The following is a 20,896-nucleotide window of genomic DNA, read 5'->3' as shown; positions in this document are numbered from 1 at the left end:
TATACGTTTGGTTTATTTAGCTATGGATTTCTCGATTTCGTGTTTCGTGTGAAATTTAGTGAACTTTTTTCCTGATATTTTTACAAGTAACAATAATTCAGACACTGTTCTTACAGTAAAATTACGTTTAATAGATATTATAAAACTTATTCATCTTTAAAATATTACATTTTAAATTTAATGTGGCATTGACTATTAAAAATATATGTAGAGCTGTTTCAGTAATAAAAGTTTACTGCTTTAATAATCACAGTAAGCGTTCTGCCTACATGAGCATCTTTATATTTTAATTGAGTGCATCTTTCCCACCACTGCACATTTCATAGCAATAAACCTTTGTATTAATTACTCATTGCTGTTTCAGAATAGGAAACGATATATTTGCTGTTTCACCTTTAAGTGGGCATTTAAAATAATGTTTCACTTATTAATCACATGATCGCAATTGAAAAAAACTGAACGAACTTGAACAAATTTTAGTAGTAATTATTCTTTCAATAGCTTTTTAGTAGTAAGATATTTAAATAGAGAATAAATGATGATGAACTGCAGTAAATGGGACATAGATAATTATGAACTACACAAACACGTGCAATCTTTGTATATAAAGCAGTGAATATCAGACGTTCATTATCAACTACAGTCCCTGTTTTTGGGTAAGTTAATATAAGCTAACTTACCACTTTATTTTTAATAGTTGATACTGTAACCAGGGTGTTCAACAATTAAAACTACTAGTTTACCAGAACCTTATTTTTGGAGGGCTTACATTAATAATGGACATCCTTACAGAATGATAGAATTCCTGTATATGTTTATAAAGGGAAGTAGATGGTTTTAGTGTTGAGGCGTAAGCCTAAAGTGCCTTAAACTATATGATTAATTAGATTTGTTAGCTTTATGCCTAAACTTGCAACTAATCACATGATTAAGTTGTTTAATTGTTTGAATAAATACAAGACTCAATTTAAAAATTATGTGTGTGTGTGTGTGTGTGTGTGTGTGTGTGTGTGTGTGTGTGTGTGTGTGTGTGTGTGTGTTTCAAACATAACTTAATAAGAAAAAGCTAAAAGCTTAATTTTTTCGATATATCTCGAAGTGAGTGAATGCAAAAGTTAAAGTGAAGTTTTAGATATGTTACACACATAAAAATATGTTTCATGAATATCTAACAACATGACTATTTTCAATTTTGTATTAGTAGTTTCTAGATTAAACAATATTTCTGGTCTTGCATTTGTTGCATGATACAGGTCATCTGCTGCCATTCAACTTTTAAATTGGCACACCAGAGCTTCAGATAGTTCTGAAGCGTACATAAATACAGCTTTTGAAATTGGACCAGAATAATTGGTGTTAGAAAAATATAAACTATACATATTGATTCCTTGTATATTTTTTAAGTTTATAGTAAGAATTTTAAAAGACATTTAAAAAAATGGCCCACTTATTGCACCTTTATTATTACAAAAGAAAGATTTTTCATAATTATTTAAAAGTTATTTATGGATTAATATGAGAGCCTTAACAAGCTCAGAGCATTTTCCAGCTCCAACTTCTCCCATTTTGAAATTATTGACGTATATCTCTGTGTCGCAATGAAACCATGATGTGGTATATTGTGCTAGTCGTGAGCCTCATCAACCGCAGACCTGTTTCATCTGCTTCTACTCCAATTATGTTACTTACGACATACATCTGTCTTTTGCAGTGAAACAATGATGTGGTCTGTAGTGCTAGTCGTGAGCCTCATCAACCGCAGACCTGTTTCATCTGCTTTTCCTCCAATTATGTTACTTACGACATACATCTGTCTTTTGCAGTGAAACAATGATGTGGTCTGTAGTGCTAGTCGTGAGCCTCATCAACCGCAGACCTGTTTCATCTGCTTTTACTCCAATTATGTTACTTACGACATACATCTGTCTGTTGCAGTGAAACAATGATGTCGTCTGTATTGCTATTCGTGACTCTCTGCATGGTACTGATGGAGGTTATCCCATCCTCTCAACTACCAGCTGAGGATAATGAAATGTTCGCCTTCCAAGATGGACAATCAGGAGACGGGCCGCCTGGTAAAAGAGATGTGAGTTTTGGTAGGTACTCAAATTAGTAATATTAATACACACTAAGTACTTTATAATATTATGGCATAATTTAAACAATAATATACCCCTGTGCAGAGCTAAATATCTCCTTAAAAATGTCTTGTTAAAAGAACTGAGCAAAATTTTACGAAAGGTGCTGTTAGAGTATTAAATTTTCAGTTTCTGAGGATAATGATATGTTCGCTTTTCCAGATGGGCAATCAGGAGACGGGCCACCTGGTAAAAGAGATGTGAGGTTTGGTAGGTATTAAAATTAGTAATATTAATACAAACTAAGTACTTTATAGCATGATAGCGTAATTTCAACAATAACATATACAGTGCAGAGCTAAATATCTCCTTAACAATTGTCTTGGTAACAGAAATGAATTAAATTTTACGAAAAGACGCCGTAAGAATATTAAATTTTCAGTTTCTGAGGATAATGATATGTTCGCTTTTCCAGATGGGCAATCAGGAGACGGGCCACCTGGTAAAAGAGATGTGAGGTTTGGTAGGTATTAAAATTAGTAATATTAATACAAACTAAGTACTTTATAACATGATAGCGTAATTTCAACAATAACATATACAGTGCAGAGCTAAATATCTCCTTAACAATTGTCTTGGTAACAGAAATGAACTAAATTTTACGAAAAGACGCCGTAAGAATATTAAATTTTCAGTTTCTGAGGATAATGATATGTTCGCTTTTCCAGATGGGCAATCCGGAGACGGGCCACCTGGTAAAAGAGATGTGAGTTATGGTATGTACTCAAATTAGTAATATTACTACAGACTAAGTACTTTCTACAATTATAGCATAACTTATACTATAATATAAATAGTGCAGAGGCTTATATCTTCTTAAAACTTTACTTATAAACAGAACTGAACTAAATTTTGCGAAAAAGGCGCTGTAAGAATATTAAAATTCCAGTTTCTGAGGATAAGATATGTTCGCTTTTCCAGATGGGCAATCCGGAGACGGGCCACCTGGTAAAAGAGATGTGAGTGATGGTAAGTATTCAAATTATTAGTATTAATACAGACTAAGTACTTTATAATACGATAGCATAATTTAAACCATAGTATAAACGGTGGAGAGCTTAATATCCCCGCAAAAATTGACTTGTTAACAGAAGTGAGCTAAACGTTACGAAGAGGCGCTATAAGATTCTTATATTACTTAGTCCTAATTAGATACTAAATTGAAGTATATTTTTTGTAAAATTTTTTAGCACTTGTAAGTCTATAATTCTTAAGAGGGAATGGGAACCTAGTTTACGATTACGTGATTGTCGGATAAACCTCATTCCTCAAGGTAAACGCATTACACCTATTCAGCTACGGTTAGTGTATGTTACGTTAGGTTATAGGTAATGATAGATTGGTTTTTGTTAGCTTACGTGTGATAACGTAATTTACACGTAGGTGATATTCACTGCTGATTTACCAGCGCTGATAAATCCATATCTGGTAATGTTAGCTTCTCACTTTTGGAAAAACGTGAAATAATTAGCGTTTGATTTTTACTAACAGTTCCAAGTTCTTGATTTTATTTAAGCCCAACAATACTGCTCTATCAGATCATACTCGAGTAATAAGAAGGCTACACTTTTAATAGATTTGTTGTTATTTTACAGGAAGTTCTTGCATGCTTACTGACTGTGATTCATTCCTTAAAATAACACATTATTTTTAATGGACAAAATCCTCATACAAAATTTTAAATATCCTCTACAGGAGCATATTCTAATCTGATCGATGATAAATGGACTCTAAATCGTCCTGACGAGTTGTGAGAGAAGGCTGATATAATTAAGTAAGAAAGTTTTAAACTCTTGGAAATCTCTGTAACTGAAATTGTATTGAAGTGATACTTCCCAAGTTCGTTGATGGTCCACTAATAGTAATAATAATTTTGAGTTGCTTCGACCTAAAAGGAATTTATAATTTACGGGAAAATTCCAACCAAAATACGAATATGATAAATACAAAACAATTTAATCGCATATCACTTAATTTTAAAATTAAGGCAATCAGACGGTGTTATCTAAGTGATTATTTTTCACTTCTTATATAAATTTTTATTTCTATGTAAACATTTAAAAATATCCTTCGTATAATATTCTGATCGGAATATTGTTGATCATGGTATTTATTTGTTAAAATACTATTGTGTTATGTTTGTAATTCTTGGTTTGGCTCCTGTTTCTATGTTTAATTAAATCAGTGTTATAATGATAAAGAGTTCTGGGATCTCAACAATTAAAAAATGAACACTGGGTTTCCTGTTTTATTTAAACACAGAACTACTTGGAAGGGAATTGAGGCAGATTAATATTATTATAATATATTATATAACTGTATATATTATATTGAGAATCGCCTCGTATCGGCATTGAAAAGTATGTTTATCCAAAATAATATATAACTTGACATATGTAGCTTAATTATTAATTTAAATTGTATTGTCAATTTTTCATATATTACGTAACTCCTACTTAATATTTCTTTATTATATTTTTCTGTTAACACTAGCTTAATTCGTAAATTTTAAGGGAAATATAGCGATAAAAATTTAAATAAATTATTTATTATTCTTGTCTGAAATTTTTGCCTTTTTAAAATTCGTTATTAATTTAATATTTAAGTTCAAATTTTATAAAATATTTACATAACAAAATTAGTTTCATGTAATTATAAGTGCATGATGTAATGAATCTCTGTTAACCCTTTTAGGACCAACTAACGATTTATTAGTAGTTTGGTTTTATGGGTATAAGAAAATAATTAATAACTTTGATTCAACCAAATTTTGACTCCACATCTATTGATAGTTTCTAAATTCACAATCGTCTTTGAATTTAGTAAAAATTTAATCAACGGAGGAGTGGGAAATGATAAATTGCGCAATTGGTAGCGCTAGCTCTCAGTCGCGACCAACACGCGACCGCGATCGCCAGCGCCAGCTGACTGACGCAGCCTGCCGAGTTTGTTTACGTTTTGTTCATTGTGTTTAGACGATTATTGTGCTTCAAAATGACTAAAAGACATTTGAACGAGGATAGTATTGAAGATTTATTACAGTCTGAATTACAGAATTACAATCAAATTCTGGAAAAAAGTTGTATTAAACGTTTTTGGACGAATGGTTCTAAATTCGTATATTCTGTATAAACTAAATTGTTTAGGTAAGCCTATGACTAGATATCAGTTTGTTGTGTCATTTACTAGAGACATAACTGAGGAATGGCTACGGATGAAGACTCCCAGTGGTACTGGTGGTGGCAGTGATGCTCCAGACAACCAGCCGGCTGCCAGCTCTTCTACTCAAACTTATGGAATATTCAAGTTACCAGGGAAACAAGAAAAATGTTGTACTGTATGCAGTAAAATTAGTCTTCAAAGTGGTGGTAAAATGAAGAGATCCAGAACTGCCTGTGTCAAATGTAATAAAGCCTGACATGGAGTGTGCCTTACCAAACATGTTTGTTAGACTTGTCAGCAGTTCTGTAACATTTCTTCTGTGTGCAAAATAATTTATTTTTAGTTTTTTAGTATGAGTAAGTTTTAGAATAGTTCTCATGAACTTTCAAACTTAATAAGACCATGAAATAACTGAGTTAGATACAAAATATTGTTTCATTACTGCTTAATTGGCTCTGTCGTTAAGTTATCTTTTTCTGCTTCTATCTATTTTCTAATTTTTACCATTATTATTATTTTTCCTCGTATCTCAGCCATTTATTGAAGAAAAGTATTGAAATAAGTTGCAATCTCCTAAGCAATAACTTGTAAATACAGGTATCTATATGTGTGGACTTTTCTCTTTTTTTAGATTACACAAAATTCCTGTAAACCAAAAAAATATTTTTTTTTCAAAAACATTTTTTATTTATAAGTGTTAACAAACCTTTTTTTGATTTGCACAGAGTAAAACCTCTTTTCTTCCTGTTAGTCACTTCATGCAGAAAAAAATTGTTGAAAAAATTATGGAAATATATCTACTACTTTAGAATATACAATTTTTTCCCCAAACCCTTACACTTTTTAAAAATACAAGGCGGTCTTTTACTCATAGAAAATCTGAAAACGCGCGGTCCTAAAAGGGTTAAAAAATAGGTACAAATTGTTTAATCAACAGTCGAGAACAGAAAATATCCTTAGTACCATTGCCCTCCTGTGAACTAGTAGCACAAGATTGACCACGAGATGTCATAGTTCTAGGCCTATGGGTGTATCTCTGAGCATTTTCTCATGTTCCATGTACTTTGTTACGTATAATCAAGATGAAACTTTTACAATTAGAACAATTTATTACCTATCTCAGACGCCAGTTCATCCTCCGGGGTCTTGGCTGTGTTGGCCTAAAGCCACGGTGACCCAACAAAATAGTATTACAGTAGCTCAAGACTGGCCTTATTGTATTGCAGCTCTAATCCAACTTATGCTTGTTTTTTCTTAGCCTTGATACTTGTACTTTGTGATCAATACTGTATAATGACGATGAAGTTTTATAGAAATAGTTAACTACAAAGGCAGACTGTTGTACGGAGAGGATTGCTGGCCTCCATCATTGGGCAGAAGACGTTAGTACTGTAGCAGCTCAAGATTGGCATGGGTCGAGGCTCTAATCCAACTTATGCTTGTTTTTTCTTAGCCTTGATACTTGTACTTTGCGATCAATACTGTATAATCATGATGACATTTTATATATTTAGTTAACGACAAGGGCAGACTGTTGTACGGAGAGGATTGCTGGCCTCCGTCATTGTGCAGAAGACGTTAGTACCGTAACAGCTCAAGACTGGCCTTATTGCATTGCAGCTCTAATCCAACATATGATTGTATGTTGTTACCCTTGATTTTTGTATTTTGTAAAGAATACGTTATAATCACGATGGAATATTATAGAAATAGTTAACGACAAAGGCAGACTGTTGTACGGAGAGGATTGCTGGCCTCCGTCATTGTGCAGAAGACGTTAGTACCGTAACAGCTCAAGACTGGCCTTATTGTATTGCAGCTCTAATCCAACTTATGCTTGTTTTTTCTTAGCCTCAATACTTGTACTTTGCGATCAATACTGTATAATCACGATGAAGTTTTATAGAAATAGTTAACGGCAAAGGCAGACTGTTGTACGGAGAGGATTGCTGGCCTCCGTCATTGTGCAGAAGACGTTAGTACTGTAGCAGCTCAAGACTGGCCTTATTGCATTGCAGCTCTAATCCAACTTATGCTTGTTTTTTCTTAGCCTCAATACTTGTACTTTGCGATCAATACTGTATAATCACGATGAAGTTTTATAGAAATAGTTAACGACAACGGCAGACTGTTGCACGGAAAGGATTGTTGGCCTCGGCCATTTTGCTTACGACGTTAGAACTGTAGCAGCTCAAAATTGGCCTTGAGTCGCAGCTCTAAGCCCACGTTCTGCTTGTTTGTAACTTTGACTTAGTCTATAAACTGTGTGAATAATTCTGTTTATGAATTGCTGGTTCTTTATTTCCCTGTATTGATCATAGATGTAATATTTTAACCTATCATGATAATGGAGACGTTTTTTAGTCACCTTGCGATCCTGAATGTTTTTTAAATATTTTTTTCATTATCTCTGTATAATATATACGAGGAAGACCAGTATCTAAGTAATCTTATAGTCTGGCTATACTTATGTTAATACATTGTGGGAGTCGAAGCTAATTGTGAACGCCTCAAAGTTACTATTGCACGAAACACTGCCAGCTCATTTCACAATATTAATTCTGCTTGACCTATCACATCGGTAGCAAACACGCTTAGAGCTTTTTCACACATTCAGTCCGATTTTCTGAAGTGAGGATATCCAAGATTTAACCTGCAGTATCTCGTCTCCCTGCTTTGATTGAGGAGAAGGTACCAAAGACTAAATACAGAGTGCTGCGTTTATCTCCGTTAAAGTGTGGATCACATAGAGGATAATTGATACACCCTTTCTACGGTTGTATATTTTAAGTTAGCTATGACTATCTACTGTGGAGACACTACCAATGTTGAAAAAACAAGCCTCTCCACCATCGGCATTTACGGTAAATCGGTGTCTGTGTAAACACACACGCAAGAAAGTATTAGCCTGGCTTCCAGATAAAAATTGACTGCATTATCGGACGCTGGTTGTTAGGCTGGTATATTTTCCGGACAGAAATATACCATATTTCATAGCTATGCTTCCCGTAATGGAACAGGATCCTGCTCCGGTTTTCCGGTCTATGTGAAACTCTACTTTTTAATAATTTTAGTACTAGCAACGAAATAATGTATTGGGAATTGACACTCCACTCAAACGCTCAATCGTTATTGCTTGGTAGCTTAAAACTTTAGGAGAGGAGTGTGAAGTCAGACTCCTTATATGTAAGAAATGAGAAATTATCAAAAGTATTTTATATTATTCTTCAAATTTGTTACGTGTTATGTAATGGGATTAGCTGAGTTTGCATGTTAAAACTTTAACTCTATATAGCTTGTTTTATTTTCGATTTATCCTGTGGACAGATAAACAAACAATCGTACAGGAAAGAAATGTTAACATTCACGGTGACCTAAAAGAGAGATCGTGTGAGCTTACATAGTATTAGGCTTCTATGACGCTTGGTCTAATTCAATGTTTGGACAGCACCATAATATAATTCATTTTGCCTATGTATAAACCTCATGCTAGGTTTTTTATCAGTACGCAAATAACATTTCTGGTAAGCAAACGAGGGTACTACCACAAAGGTGTGCAATGGAATCTTATATTGCCAGTAACTTCCAACATTAAGCACAATATATTATAATATATTTCTACTCTGATTTTAAAAGTGGCATTACAATATCACATGATAGTACACAGTTTGTTGAAATGCAAATAACAAGCAAAAATATTCGCTCTGCTAAATCCGTACTATTGACCTGCACTTATATCAAACGCAGTGACGCAGTTATGATTGGAAAAGCAGGATTTATGTGAGTGTTGAGTTTAGCTCCACTTTACCTTTCTCATATGTGCAGCAACTGAAATCAACCGTCTTCCACACAAGCAAATCTTACTTGAAATCAAATCTTCTAAAAAGTACACAGCTATGGTGAGAAGGATGATTCAGTGAGGCTGTGAATGTTAGGTGTTAAACCGATGCGGGGATTTCCTTTTAACTTTTTTTTATCGCCGAATATTTTTGGATTGCTTTCGAGGAGCATGACTCGAGATTTAAGAAGTCTGCAACAGCATCAGATTTTAGACGCTGCACTAAGAAGAAGGTGAACTCGAGCTAAAGTCAACATACGTATTGACTCAGTCCTTCCCATCTTATCTGCGTTATTAAGATTCAATAGCTCCACCGTGCTTTTGGATCGTGTCAGTCAACATCATAGTGCTTTTAGTTGTGCACCTGATGAGACATGAGTATATAGGGTGCGTAATGAAAATAATGACCATTATCTGGAAAATACATCATTTAATCATCCGATTGATAAAAATGGTAAAATACTTCAAAATAGTCTCCTCCTGCATCAATAAACCTGCGTAGACAATTCTGCCACGCTTGGAAGCACCCTGGAACTCCTTCACTGGAACGCCTCTCAGTACTCTTATAACTTCAGCTTGGAGGTTTCCCACTGAATCCCAGTGCTTTCCCATCAGCTCTCTCTTCAGTCGGTGGAACAAAACAAAATCACACATAGCTATGTCAGGGCTGTAAGTAGATTGGGGCACCATGGAGGTCTTGTTCTTGGTAGGGTAGTTGGCAACTACGAATGCTATGTGGCTGGGGAAATTTTCGTGGTGGAGCTTGAAGATGACTTTAATATCAGGCCAGACGTGGGCGATCTTGCATTTCAGTCTCAAGCACCTCCAGACAAAGGACTGCGTTGACAGTTTTTCCTTGCGGTACAAACTCAAAATGGAAGATTTCTCAAACGTCAAAGAAGACTAACAGCATTATTTTGATACGAGACATGTTCATGTGAACTTTTTGGGGTTCGGGAGAGGATTGTATGTTATTCTCCAAAACGACTTATTTTATTTCGTCATGAAACTGAAATTTCATTATTATCATTTAAAAAGAGGAATTTTAATATTTAAATTTAGTATTAGAATCTAATTATGCATTTCTAATATTGCATAATTTAAATTTGCCCATTATTATCTCTTGTACTGTGAAAAAGAGCTCTGGCGTGGATTTCTGTAACTAATAGAATGAGTTACAGATTTCAAGAACAAATTTAGGTCACAACTGTTTGGTATTGTTTTTAATTTTTGAAATATATCAATCAAACCAAAAATAATCATTTTTTATATCTTAAATAAACATCAACGAGTAATGTGAACTGATTACGAATTTTTTGCTTACTAGCAACGCTAGAAAGATTGTTGTAAAACACAAATTATAAAATGCCTCTCATAACAATATATACATATTTTCTTTTTATTACGCGAAAAATTCAAATATATATTGCTGTTTATTCAATACGAAATATTGTAAACTGATTCTCCCTGTACTCTTTGGGTACTAAGAGGATTATACATAGCACCTAACACGAATTAGTAGCTTTTACACAATACTTAAAAATACAGTGTATTTACTATATTTAATTTGTACTTATGTTAGCGCTACATATAAACTACTAATAATCGCTAAAACTAGGATGTAAACTGTTTTGTATAGCAAGAAATAGCAAGTAAAAACTATGATTAAAATTAAATTAAAGTTACTCATCCTTGTAAGTCCTGGTCCTGGTCCTGCTTCTGGCCAATCATCGTGTACCTGGTGCTACTTCCACGACTAGCTGTGAGTTGAAAATTTGAAAAATGCAGCGCCATAAAACTTTAGACTTATTTTAAAACATTCAATAATAAATGCTATTTTGTTTCCAAGGATATAAAATAATATTGTACTGAAACTGCTGCTTACGTTTTAGCTTACGTTAGTGCTGACATCACGACTACTAATAACGCTAAACGTTTGTTGTATGATTACCCCAACACATAAATTTTAGAGGCACAAATGGGTAAATAAAACTTAACTATAAAGATTCTTATAAGTTTCCCCCTCTCTGATAAATGTGTAACATTATTTTTGTTTGGATGCAATATCCAGGGAAACTTTACGACATGACATCTTTTACTATTTCTAATTATTCTACAATACGCGACACGACATGACATTTGGAAACTTCATTTCCGAATTTAAAAAAAAGGATAAAACTGAATACAAAAATTTAAAACATCATTTTAAAATTTAACCAATCACTAAATCCCTCTATGAGGCCTGGGGCGAGTTGTAATAGTATACAATCAAATTAATGTACACAAACTGGGTTGAGTTTCTTTTTAAGTGAAGTTATCTTTAAATTTGAAATACTTTTAATTTCATATTCTCAGGAATACATAATTATCCCAATTAAGTTCTGTACAATAATATTACGTTTACAAAAATAATCAAATTTATAATTTATTATTTTCGTCAACGGTAAAAAAGATAGCGCCACATAAAAATATTGTTGATCCTTACACGGTTAAGCTTTTTAAACCTATCAAAAAACAATTTCCACCTCTTTTATGGTTAATAAAGTTCTTAACTTAAAATATAAATCTCCCAATTGATATTAAATATTTCTATGTTTCCATGAAGTCATTGGTAGACATTTAATTTTGTTCCTGCAACCTGTTAGGCCCAAAGAAGCTCACACCGTTTCGACTAGAAGTTAAGCGTCAACCTCTTTATGAGAGACTTACTAATTCATGCTGTTTGTTAAGTAATTTAGCAGCATTGTACGTATTAATTATTGAGTAATTTTTAACATAATAAATAACTTATAGAGTAGTTCTGTTCCGATTAAAATCATTTATTAAAATAATTATTATCTGTTTTATTCTTAAATAATAGTAACAAAGTTACTCTCAGTTACGTTTTATATTTATTTAAAAAAGGAATGTTTTAAAGATAAATAATTTTAATAAAGCTGAACTGTTTCCGAAACTAAATGTTTAATAACTAAAAGATGTGTTAAAAAATAAAAAAATAATTGTTTGTACTATGACAGGAAACAAATAGAGGAAATAAATTTAATTCTGAATGTCTGTGAAGGTTAACTTCAGAGCTCTGGTGATGATTTTAGAAACTAAATGGTTAAATCAACAATTACAGACCACATTCGTACTCAAATCTGTAACATATAGTTATTATTTTATTGAGTGTAAACAATTATGGATTTTATTCCTAAGTCAACTAGCATTCGTTTAATTGAAGTCATGTTCAATATTGCACAGCTATTAAATGTTATTATTATGAGTGATATCTCTAAGACATAATTAATTAAATAGTACTCCAAGTATCTTTACACTATTTATGAGATATGTTTGAGCGGATATTATATAGTTTGGTGGATGTGTCGAAACTGATTGTAAACTGATTCTTTCTGCACCCTTATAGTACTGAAAGGATTTGAAAACATAAATCTCATGTTCTTCTTAGCTCACAAAATATACGAAAGTTATTTGTTGATCAAGATGATCTTCCTCATTGTAAAAACTCTACTAATTTAAAAAGAGTTGAAACTAAATAGAAACTGTTTGACTGTTCACTGTAAATTTAAAGCCATAGATTATAATCAAGAATTCCCACCCTTAAAGAAGATGCAAGAAATTGAACAACCTATTATGCAGAAGCCTATACACACCATGAAACTTCAATCTGCGTTCAATCCAACCCCAACCCTAAGTGAACCAAACCCCTCGGGGACAACAAATATAAATAAACCCAGTTTTACAAGAAACCTTGCAGTCTCAGAAAAATTCACAGGACAGATAAAACCTAGCGTATTAAAGGTAGTAGCGCACGTAAAACAGGACCCAGATTGTAGTATGGGGGAGGTAAACACACATACTGGATTGGAAGAAACCATTGAGATAGACACTATACAGATTTTAAATCACATAGAGCAACAGAAGAAACAGAATATGATAGATTGTACTAACTTGCAAGAAATAACGCAAGACAGGATACACAGACCGAGGAAAAATAAAACATTATTATTAGAGGATATTTATGAACTCATATTTAATTGCGAAAATAAAACTACGAAGAAGATACCTGTCCTAACAATAGACGTAGCCTTGACCACAAACCCTCGACATCCAGTACCCTGCATTATAGATACAGGATGTAACATAAACATTATTAGAGCAGACCTAGTTTGTGCAACAAAATTAAATACTAGCAACATACCCTCGTTGATATCGGCTAACGGTATACCATTAACAGTTTTGGGTTCGACAAAAATCGTCATAAAAATTGGCAAAGTAATACTTGAAGACACTTTTTATGTGACACCTGATCTAAACAGCCCAATATTGGTAGGAAACATATTCCTATTTCAGAACTGCGTGGAGTTAAACTATAAAAATAAAACAATAAAAATTACCAAATATCAAATTGAACATATAATACCTATGAATGAACAGTGGCAGTTAGATATCAAGAATTTTAAAAACACACAGGAGTTAGAAGTACAGCAAATAACAGATGTAACAGCCCCACAATACATAATTATAGCACCACATCAGCATATTAGGATTAGCTCCTTAAAAGGTATAGAGTCTCGAACAGCCATCGAAACAGATAGGAATCTAAGAATAAAAAAGAAATGTCATGCATATCTTTCAGAAGGGGAAGATGGTACAGATACAATTGTAAATATTTATAATGCATCAAATTTCCCAAAAAGGATACCCGCACATACTACGATAGGACATATACATTACCCAACTCTTGAAGCACAGCCTACCCTGGAACACCATCCCACTACAAGTGACACAGGAAAAACAGTATTGACAGATAAGGACGGCATAATATTTGATATCTCACCACATTTAACCCTCCAAGAACACAAAAAAGTCCTTGACGTTTTACAGAAATACAGACACATATTTACAACAAAGGTAATCGATTTAACTCCTGCAAACATACCTCCTGTTAAACTCGAATTAAAACCGAATACGAAACCTGTAAACTCACCACCGTATAGGCAGAGTAAAACAGAAAGGGAAAAATTAAACATATTATTGGACGATTTAGTACAAGCAAAAATATTAGAGGAATGTCAGGATTACACAGAATATGCAAGCCCAGTATTTTTAGTGAAAAATAAAGATGGAAGCGACAGAATGGTAGCTGATCTCAGGAAGGTTAATGCACAGTTGAAAACAGATGCCCACCCCATTCCTTCAGTAAACCTGGTTTTAAGCTCTTTGAACAAAGCGCACACATTTAAAAAATTAGACCTTAAAAATGCATTTTATTCCATGGAGGTTAGGAAAGAAGATAGGCATATCCTAGCCATAAAAACACCCGATAGACTTCTACAGTTTTGCCGACTGCCGATGGGACTTTCAACTTCAACCACATTATTTAGTAAAGCTTTGAATGCGATATTAAACCGTCACCTTTATAATAAAGTCATCTGTTACGTGGATGACCTAATTTGTTATGGTGACTCATTTGAAAATGACTTACATAATCTAGAAACTATATTAGAAGAACTAGAAAAAGCTAATTTGAAACTAAATACAAAAAAGTGTAAATTTCTCTACAAAAGTGTAAACATTTTAGGACACGAGGTATCTGGAGAAGGCATTTTACCCCAAAAACAGTCAGTAGAAGCTATCACCGAATTTAAAAGACCTACTTGTGTAAGGCAAGTGAGACAATTTTTAGGATGCTCAGGATTCTTCCGCAGATTCATCCAAAATTATGCCAAAATAGCACAACCCCTTACTGAGATAATAAAAGATTCAAATAAAAACACGGCATTTAAATGGACGGATCTATGTGAACAGGCTTTTATAAAAATCAAACAAATTTTGACAAACACACCATTACTATCACATTGGAAGGACAACAGGGAAGCACACATTTATGTAGATAGCAGTTTGATTGGATGCGGAGCAGCGTTAGTACAGTTAGATGAAGAAAATAATATAATGTACCCAATTTATTACATGTCAAAAAAATATTCAAATACCCAAATGCGTTACAGCAATGCTGAACGTGAAATGCTAGCGCTAACCTATGCTGTGAACTACTTCAGAGAATTCACGCTTGGTAGACAAACAACAGTTTATACGGACTGTGCCGCATTACAGTTTTATAAAAATTTTAAGCACACTTCCACCAGATTAAACAGATTACCACTGTCATTAACAGACTACGACATTGTAGTAAAACATAAACGTGGCGCTACAAACGTGTTAGCAGATGCCTTAAGCAGAAATCCTTTAGAACAACCTTTGGATGAAGAATTTACGGACGTGTGTTTAACTGTCAATACTTTAATACAGACAAATCTACCCCTACTACAAGCTCAAGACAGTTATTTGAAACAAATACACCTTGCGATGACCTCACCTGAGGCGGTAAATAAAAAAAATCAGACGGGCTTCAAGACATTACGAAGAAATAGATGGATTGTTAAATTTCAAAACTTTCAACGGACGAGAAACTAGAAACTTATTGGCTATACCCCAAAAACAAACACAAGAAATATTAAAAATATTCCATGACAACCCCTACACGGGTGGACACTTATCACATTACAAAACAGCTTCAAAAATAAAATTACGATATCACTGGCCGAATATGTACCGTGATATCCTCCAATATACAAAAACTTGTGAAGAATGTCAACTACGTAGGCCAAAAACGAACAAAAAATTACGGCCTACTACAACCTATTGCACCCTCCATAAAACCCTTTGACAGAATAACAATAGACTTTGTAGGTAATATTACACAAAGTAATGGTTACAAATATATCCTAGTTGCAACCGATGCCTGCACTAGAATGGCATTTGCGACCCCTTGTAGAAATGCAGATGCGAACACAGTAGCGCAAAAATTATTAAATCTATTCTGCACATTTGGATTTCCTAGAATTATTAATCATGACAGAGGAACACACTTTATGAATTCTGTAATTTCACAGTTACTAAATGCACTCGGGATTGAACAAAGGCCAGGCGCTGCTTATATGTCACAAGTACAAGGTGAGGTTGAAAAATACAACCACACGCTAATAAAGGCAATATCTCATTACGTTGTGGAAAAACCCCAAACTTGGTTAAAATATGTACAAATAGTTACATTTGCCTACAACACGTCTGTAAACATTTCAACAGGCTACACACCGCACTACCTCATGTTTGGTTACGAAGCTAACTTATCGTCTGATTGTATATATTTACAGGTTAATCCCGAAAAAATGGTGTTGGAAAATATAGAAATTTTAGAGCAAATACGCAAAGATATGCCGAAAATCATGAAAAAAGCCCAGGAAGCGCAAAAGAAATACTTTGACCGTGACAAAACTCATTTGGATTTAAACCCCGGCGATGAAGTCTTGGTCCATTTCCCGAAAGACCACACAAAAAAATATAGTAAATTTCAAACACCATTTAGAGGTCCTTTCGTTGTCAAGAAAAAAATTAACGAAGTGACATATGCAGTAGAAATTTACCACAGGGGAAGGTTAACAGAACAACCAATACATGTTGCTAGAATGAAATTATTCTATAAGAGAATATAAACCAAATATGAAGGGACTTGAGCAATAATAAAATATTCAAGAATAATATATACAATATTTCTCATGAACATCACTATGCACTCACTGCCTTGTAGTAAAATTTGAAGAGAGTGAAAAGTATATTCGCAATAATTTCATAATATATGAGGGTAAAAAGCTACTACATAGTCACGCAAGAATCGCTTTAAAAATAGGTATTATACTCCAGGAGTTGAGAGACCGGTTAACTTGATTACGGTTTGAATGATTCATTATAACGTTATATAACCTTGAGAGTCACTGAAGTAAGTCTAACAGAAATAAAAATGTATATTAAAATCTCGATGTTGTGTCGGAAAACGATAGAGAATAAAGACATAACAGATTTAGAAAATTAAAACGCCTAACTTTGTATTTTAATGTGAGGTTTACTGTAATTTAGTGATTAAGTGATAGGTTACACGTACCAAAGATATTGGTATAGATAATCCCAATACACAGGACACTAACACAGCACACACGACACGACACGAGCAGAGCCTGTAACCCACGGTAACCGTACTTAGACTGGCTAGTAGACTTGACCGTGACTCTGGTATGTCTCCCAGGCAGATAAGTTTTCTGCTAACTCAACTAACTTCCCACGCTATACTACACCGACTGTGTTGTGACTATGACTAGGGGCATTGCCTTGTACCGGCGGTCTGGGTCGCCAAGGGCCCTGGTGGTTCAGACAGCTTAGTATGCAAGTAATGTTTCCCACGTACTCGTTTACTACAGTAACAAAGCGTACTCTAACTTGACACAACGTACATATTATATTTACCTGAGGGATACGTGTATACATAGCCTAGTAATAAAGAATATAAAATATGATAAAGTGTACTACATATATCATATTTATTTAAGTTAGTAGATAGCAGTGTTAACATAATATACCCTACAAGGACTCAATTTTCCTGAGATGCATCTCAAAGAAAGAGACATACATGGTCTATATTATATAATCCTAGGATAAACAAATACTTCAATATATGACATGTAAATGACTTATATAACATGTTTAATTATTACATAGCTAATCTAACATTGAAGGAAAGTAACATATATTTAACATAGTATGTATTAGCACAGCAATATTGCTCATTAACAAACTATACAGCCTTGATTAGGCAACATATATTATGATCATAATAATGACTATGGACAATAAGCACAAAGAAGGGATATTACATATTCCTCAGAAACAAAGGTGCGTAGTATCGTTTTGTAATATGATAAAATAACATAATTTCGAACCTTATTTAAGAACACTAGAGATTAAGATGCTTAGTAAAAACATTATTACATAGAGCTAGGGAAATACGACACACCATCGAGAGGTCATTAAAAGATTTCTGTAAATAAAAACCTTAGACATAAATGTGTATTAATTACAAAATATTAAACTGAAATGTATATGTAACCTGTAGATATTAAGTTTTAGAATTATGACACCAGAAAAACCAACCACAACCTGAGAAACCAGTCTACAAGACACCAATCTACAAGACACCAGTCTACAGCACTATAACCGTCCCGACCACCCACGAGACAAATTGAGTCTTCACAGCACTTCCTACTACTACTAACAGCACTTGCCATGCCTCTTTCGACCACATTTGCCAGCACATCAACCCACAACACAGAAGAACCCAATAAGCCTCTAGTACAAATCTTCACAGAAGCGTACTTTACTCCAATGCCTCAGACACTACCTTATATCAGTTCCATCCCTATCATATACAAAATTCCTTTCAACATACAACAAAATTTACCCAAAAACGAACCCTCTCTAAAATTCTGCCCTAAAAACCCTCAACAACTCCCAAACCTATTGCAAGATACAGAACAACCTTTCCACATTACAAACCCTCATACATCAACAAATGGTAGCAGAAAACCTCCCATTCATCCAAAGACAACAACCAGATAGAAACAGAAGATCGCTCACGTTCGTCGGAGATTTCTTCGAATGGTGTTGTGACATTGCGACATAACACCAAATACATGACTTGGCAGACAACAAGGAAGATGTCTACACAGCATTCTCAACACAACAACACTACCTACTCTCCGAGCTACCTGCGCATTCACCTGCTTTGTTCACAATCTACAAAGACAACACCACTTCCAGCTAAAGCACGACGACAAAAACATAGTAAACAACATGGAACTCATTTTGTACATTTTATTAGCCTGGACTTCTATAATAACACTACTTCTTTTTATAGACCTCTACTTCATCCACATTAACAACATCAAAATAAAATTCCTGAAGCCTACAGTACATGAACGTGACTACCCAATGGATAACCTACATTAGACAATAAGTACGATTCGTAGGTAGAATCGTCATTAAGCCAGGGGAATGTAAGACTTATGTAATTATTAGTAATATAAAATTCATAGAATCAATGTACAGATAGTTGCTGGAAAGGAAGTCTTGTATTACAATTCGATACAAACAGGAAATGCTTGCTTAAGCAGCGGAAATGCTTATTTGTAAAAACCTTGCGACAATGTAAGGGACAGCCATGCTGATATGAAAAATTGTTACTCACCAATTATGATGGAGAGATTTGGCAGAGGCGTGGTCAATGAGCTGGCGGGAGAAGAACATCAAAACTGAAGAAGAAGGAGGAGAGGAGGTAGTCGAGGCCGGGAATTCTAAAAGTGAAGTTCGGGAGTGTTGGTGTTCGTGTGCGGAAAAATATCTCTAGGCGTAATAAGTGTGATGTGAAATAAAATGTAAGTAATTTTAAGAACTTAGTATATTTTAGGGTTCATTAATCATTTTCAATTCCATATCTATTTAAATGTTCACAATTTCTAAAATGTAAATTTATGTAAATGTTTAGCTATTTTAAAGAAAGTTTCTCATGTTAGTCCATGAACTCATTATTATTGCAACACTACAAAATTACTAGTAAATGTTATAATGAATTAAATTTAAAATAAATTGTAATGAATAATTTAATATCAAGCATGTTTTCAAAGTATTAAGGTATTAAGGTTTGTGCTTAATATGTCGATTGACGCAATCAATTAATCAATTTAATGAAATGTTGTCACAAATAAATGTGTTGGTTCATTTGAGGGTATTTGTACTGCCAATCTAACCTATTATTAAATCCTCTCACAGCAACCCTTGCTCATAGTATGTCACAAGCTTAATCTTAAACTAAACCAAACTTACAAACCTTACAAGAGCGGATTATAAATAGCCTAAAACACAACATTTGCAGTATTAAAACAAAGCTATGACAACCTTAATAAATCTAGAAATCAACTCAATGTAATGATTAACACGTATTTCAAAGTTGTAATTTAGTAATGATGTTGTCAATGCAACTGTTCCGGTTTTCTGTCACTAAAACTAGGATGTGTAAACTGCTTTTGTAGTGTGAGATCGAGGAGCAGATGCTGTGATTTCAAAGGGGAAAAAAAGTAACTCATCTGTATGTTCTGGTCCTGGTCCTGGCCATATTGTATCCTGGAGGAGTTTCCCGGAGGTGCTCGAAATAGAACAATTTTCAACATAAACTGAGCTATAGAAAAATGACTGAACAAATCCTGTATCTTTTTGTTTCTATGGCTATACGTAATTTGTATATATTGTACTGTTGGGTATGTTTCAGCTGTTTCCCTATTTTCTTTTAATTTTCAACTGTGCAGTCATTTCTTACGCTGCGTCTATTACTTAAAGGCTATAAAATTCCCGTACAACATAGTCGTACATTATCTAGTTACAAATACATCAATAAACATATTTATATCATGCTTGTTTCGAAATCCAAACCACATGCACGTTTGACATGGCATGTTACTATACAGCTACATCTACAAAACCTACATAACATCCTATCAGATTCAAGTAGTCTGCCATACAATGCACTTTTAAATGTCCCCTAAGAATTATTCCTAACGTTACTTCACGAATTATAAGTAACATTTTTGAAGGAAACAGGATTATTTCCGACTTTTTACCATCGCTCAGTGATACAATAAAATCAGTCTACTTATATTCAAAATCTACAATCTGATCTCTTCTTCGGGAAAATGACTAAATCAATTCATAACTACAATCTAGGTTAAAGTAAACAAAAAAAAGCTAAAGCATCGAGACGCTTAAGTCTGGAACTACAACATCCTTGTTGTGTGTCTATTCCATGCACCCTTAC

General features: G+C 33.8%; 1 protein-coding gene across 1 annotated transcript; it reads left to right on the top strand.

The window, feature by feature from the left end:
• Window positions 1-580: 580 nt before the first annotated feature.
• LOC124372170 (immunoglobulin G-binding protein A-like) lies at window positions 581-7,587 on the top strand. The gene is made up of 7 exons (XM_046830533.1): window positions 581-656; window positions 1,936-2,096; window positions 2,301-2,348; window positions 2,554-2,601; window positions 2,807-2,854; window positions 3,060-3,107; window positions 7,207-7,587. The coding sequence occupies exons 2-7, from the start codon at window positions 1,943-1,945 to the stop codon at window positions 7,278-7,280; spliced, it is 420 nt and encodes a 139-aa protein (XP_046686489.1). The 5' UTR covers window positions 581-656; window positions 1,936-1,942; the 3' UTR covers window positions 7,281-7,587.
• The last annotated feature ends 13,309 nt before the right edge of the window (window positions 7,588-20,896 follow it).

This window comes from Homalodisca vitripennis, unplaced genomic scaffold (genome assembly GCF_021130785.1).
Source record: "Homalodisca vitripennis isolate AUS2020 unplaced genomic scaffold, UT_GWSS_2.1 ScUCBcl_2688;HRSCAF=7702, whole genome shotgun sequence".
Lineage (NCBI taxonomy): Eukaryota > Metazoa > Arthropoda > Insecta > Hemiptera > Cicadellidae > Homalodisca > Homalodisca vitripennis.
The sequence above is the reverse complement of the archived record's forward strand: the minus strand, read 5'-3'. Positions and strand labels throughout refer to the sequence as shown.

What these genes read in the sequence shown, in the direction of transcription:
- LOC124372170 (XM_046830533.1), top strand. Translation starts at nt 1,943, where the DNA reads ATGATGTCGTCTGTATTGCTATTCGTGACTCTCTGCATGGTACTGATG. An exon ending in TAAAAGAGATGTGAGGTTTG is followed by an intron (nt 2,602 to 2,806) that starts GTAGGTATTAAA and finishes TCGCTTTTCCAG; the next exon opens with ATGGGCAATCCGGAGACGGG. An exon ending in TAAAAGAGATGTGAGTGATG is followed by an intron (nt 3,108 to 7,206) that starts GTAAGTATTCAA and finishes GAAGTTTTATAG; the next exon opens with AAATAGTTAACGGCAAAGGC.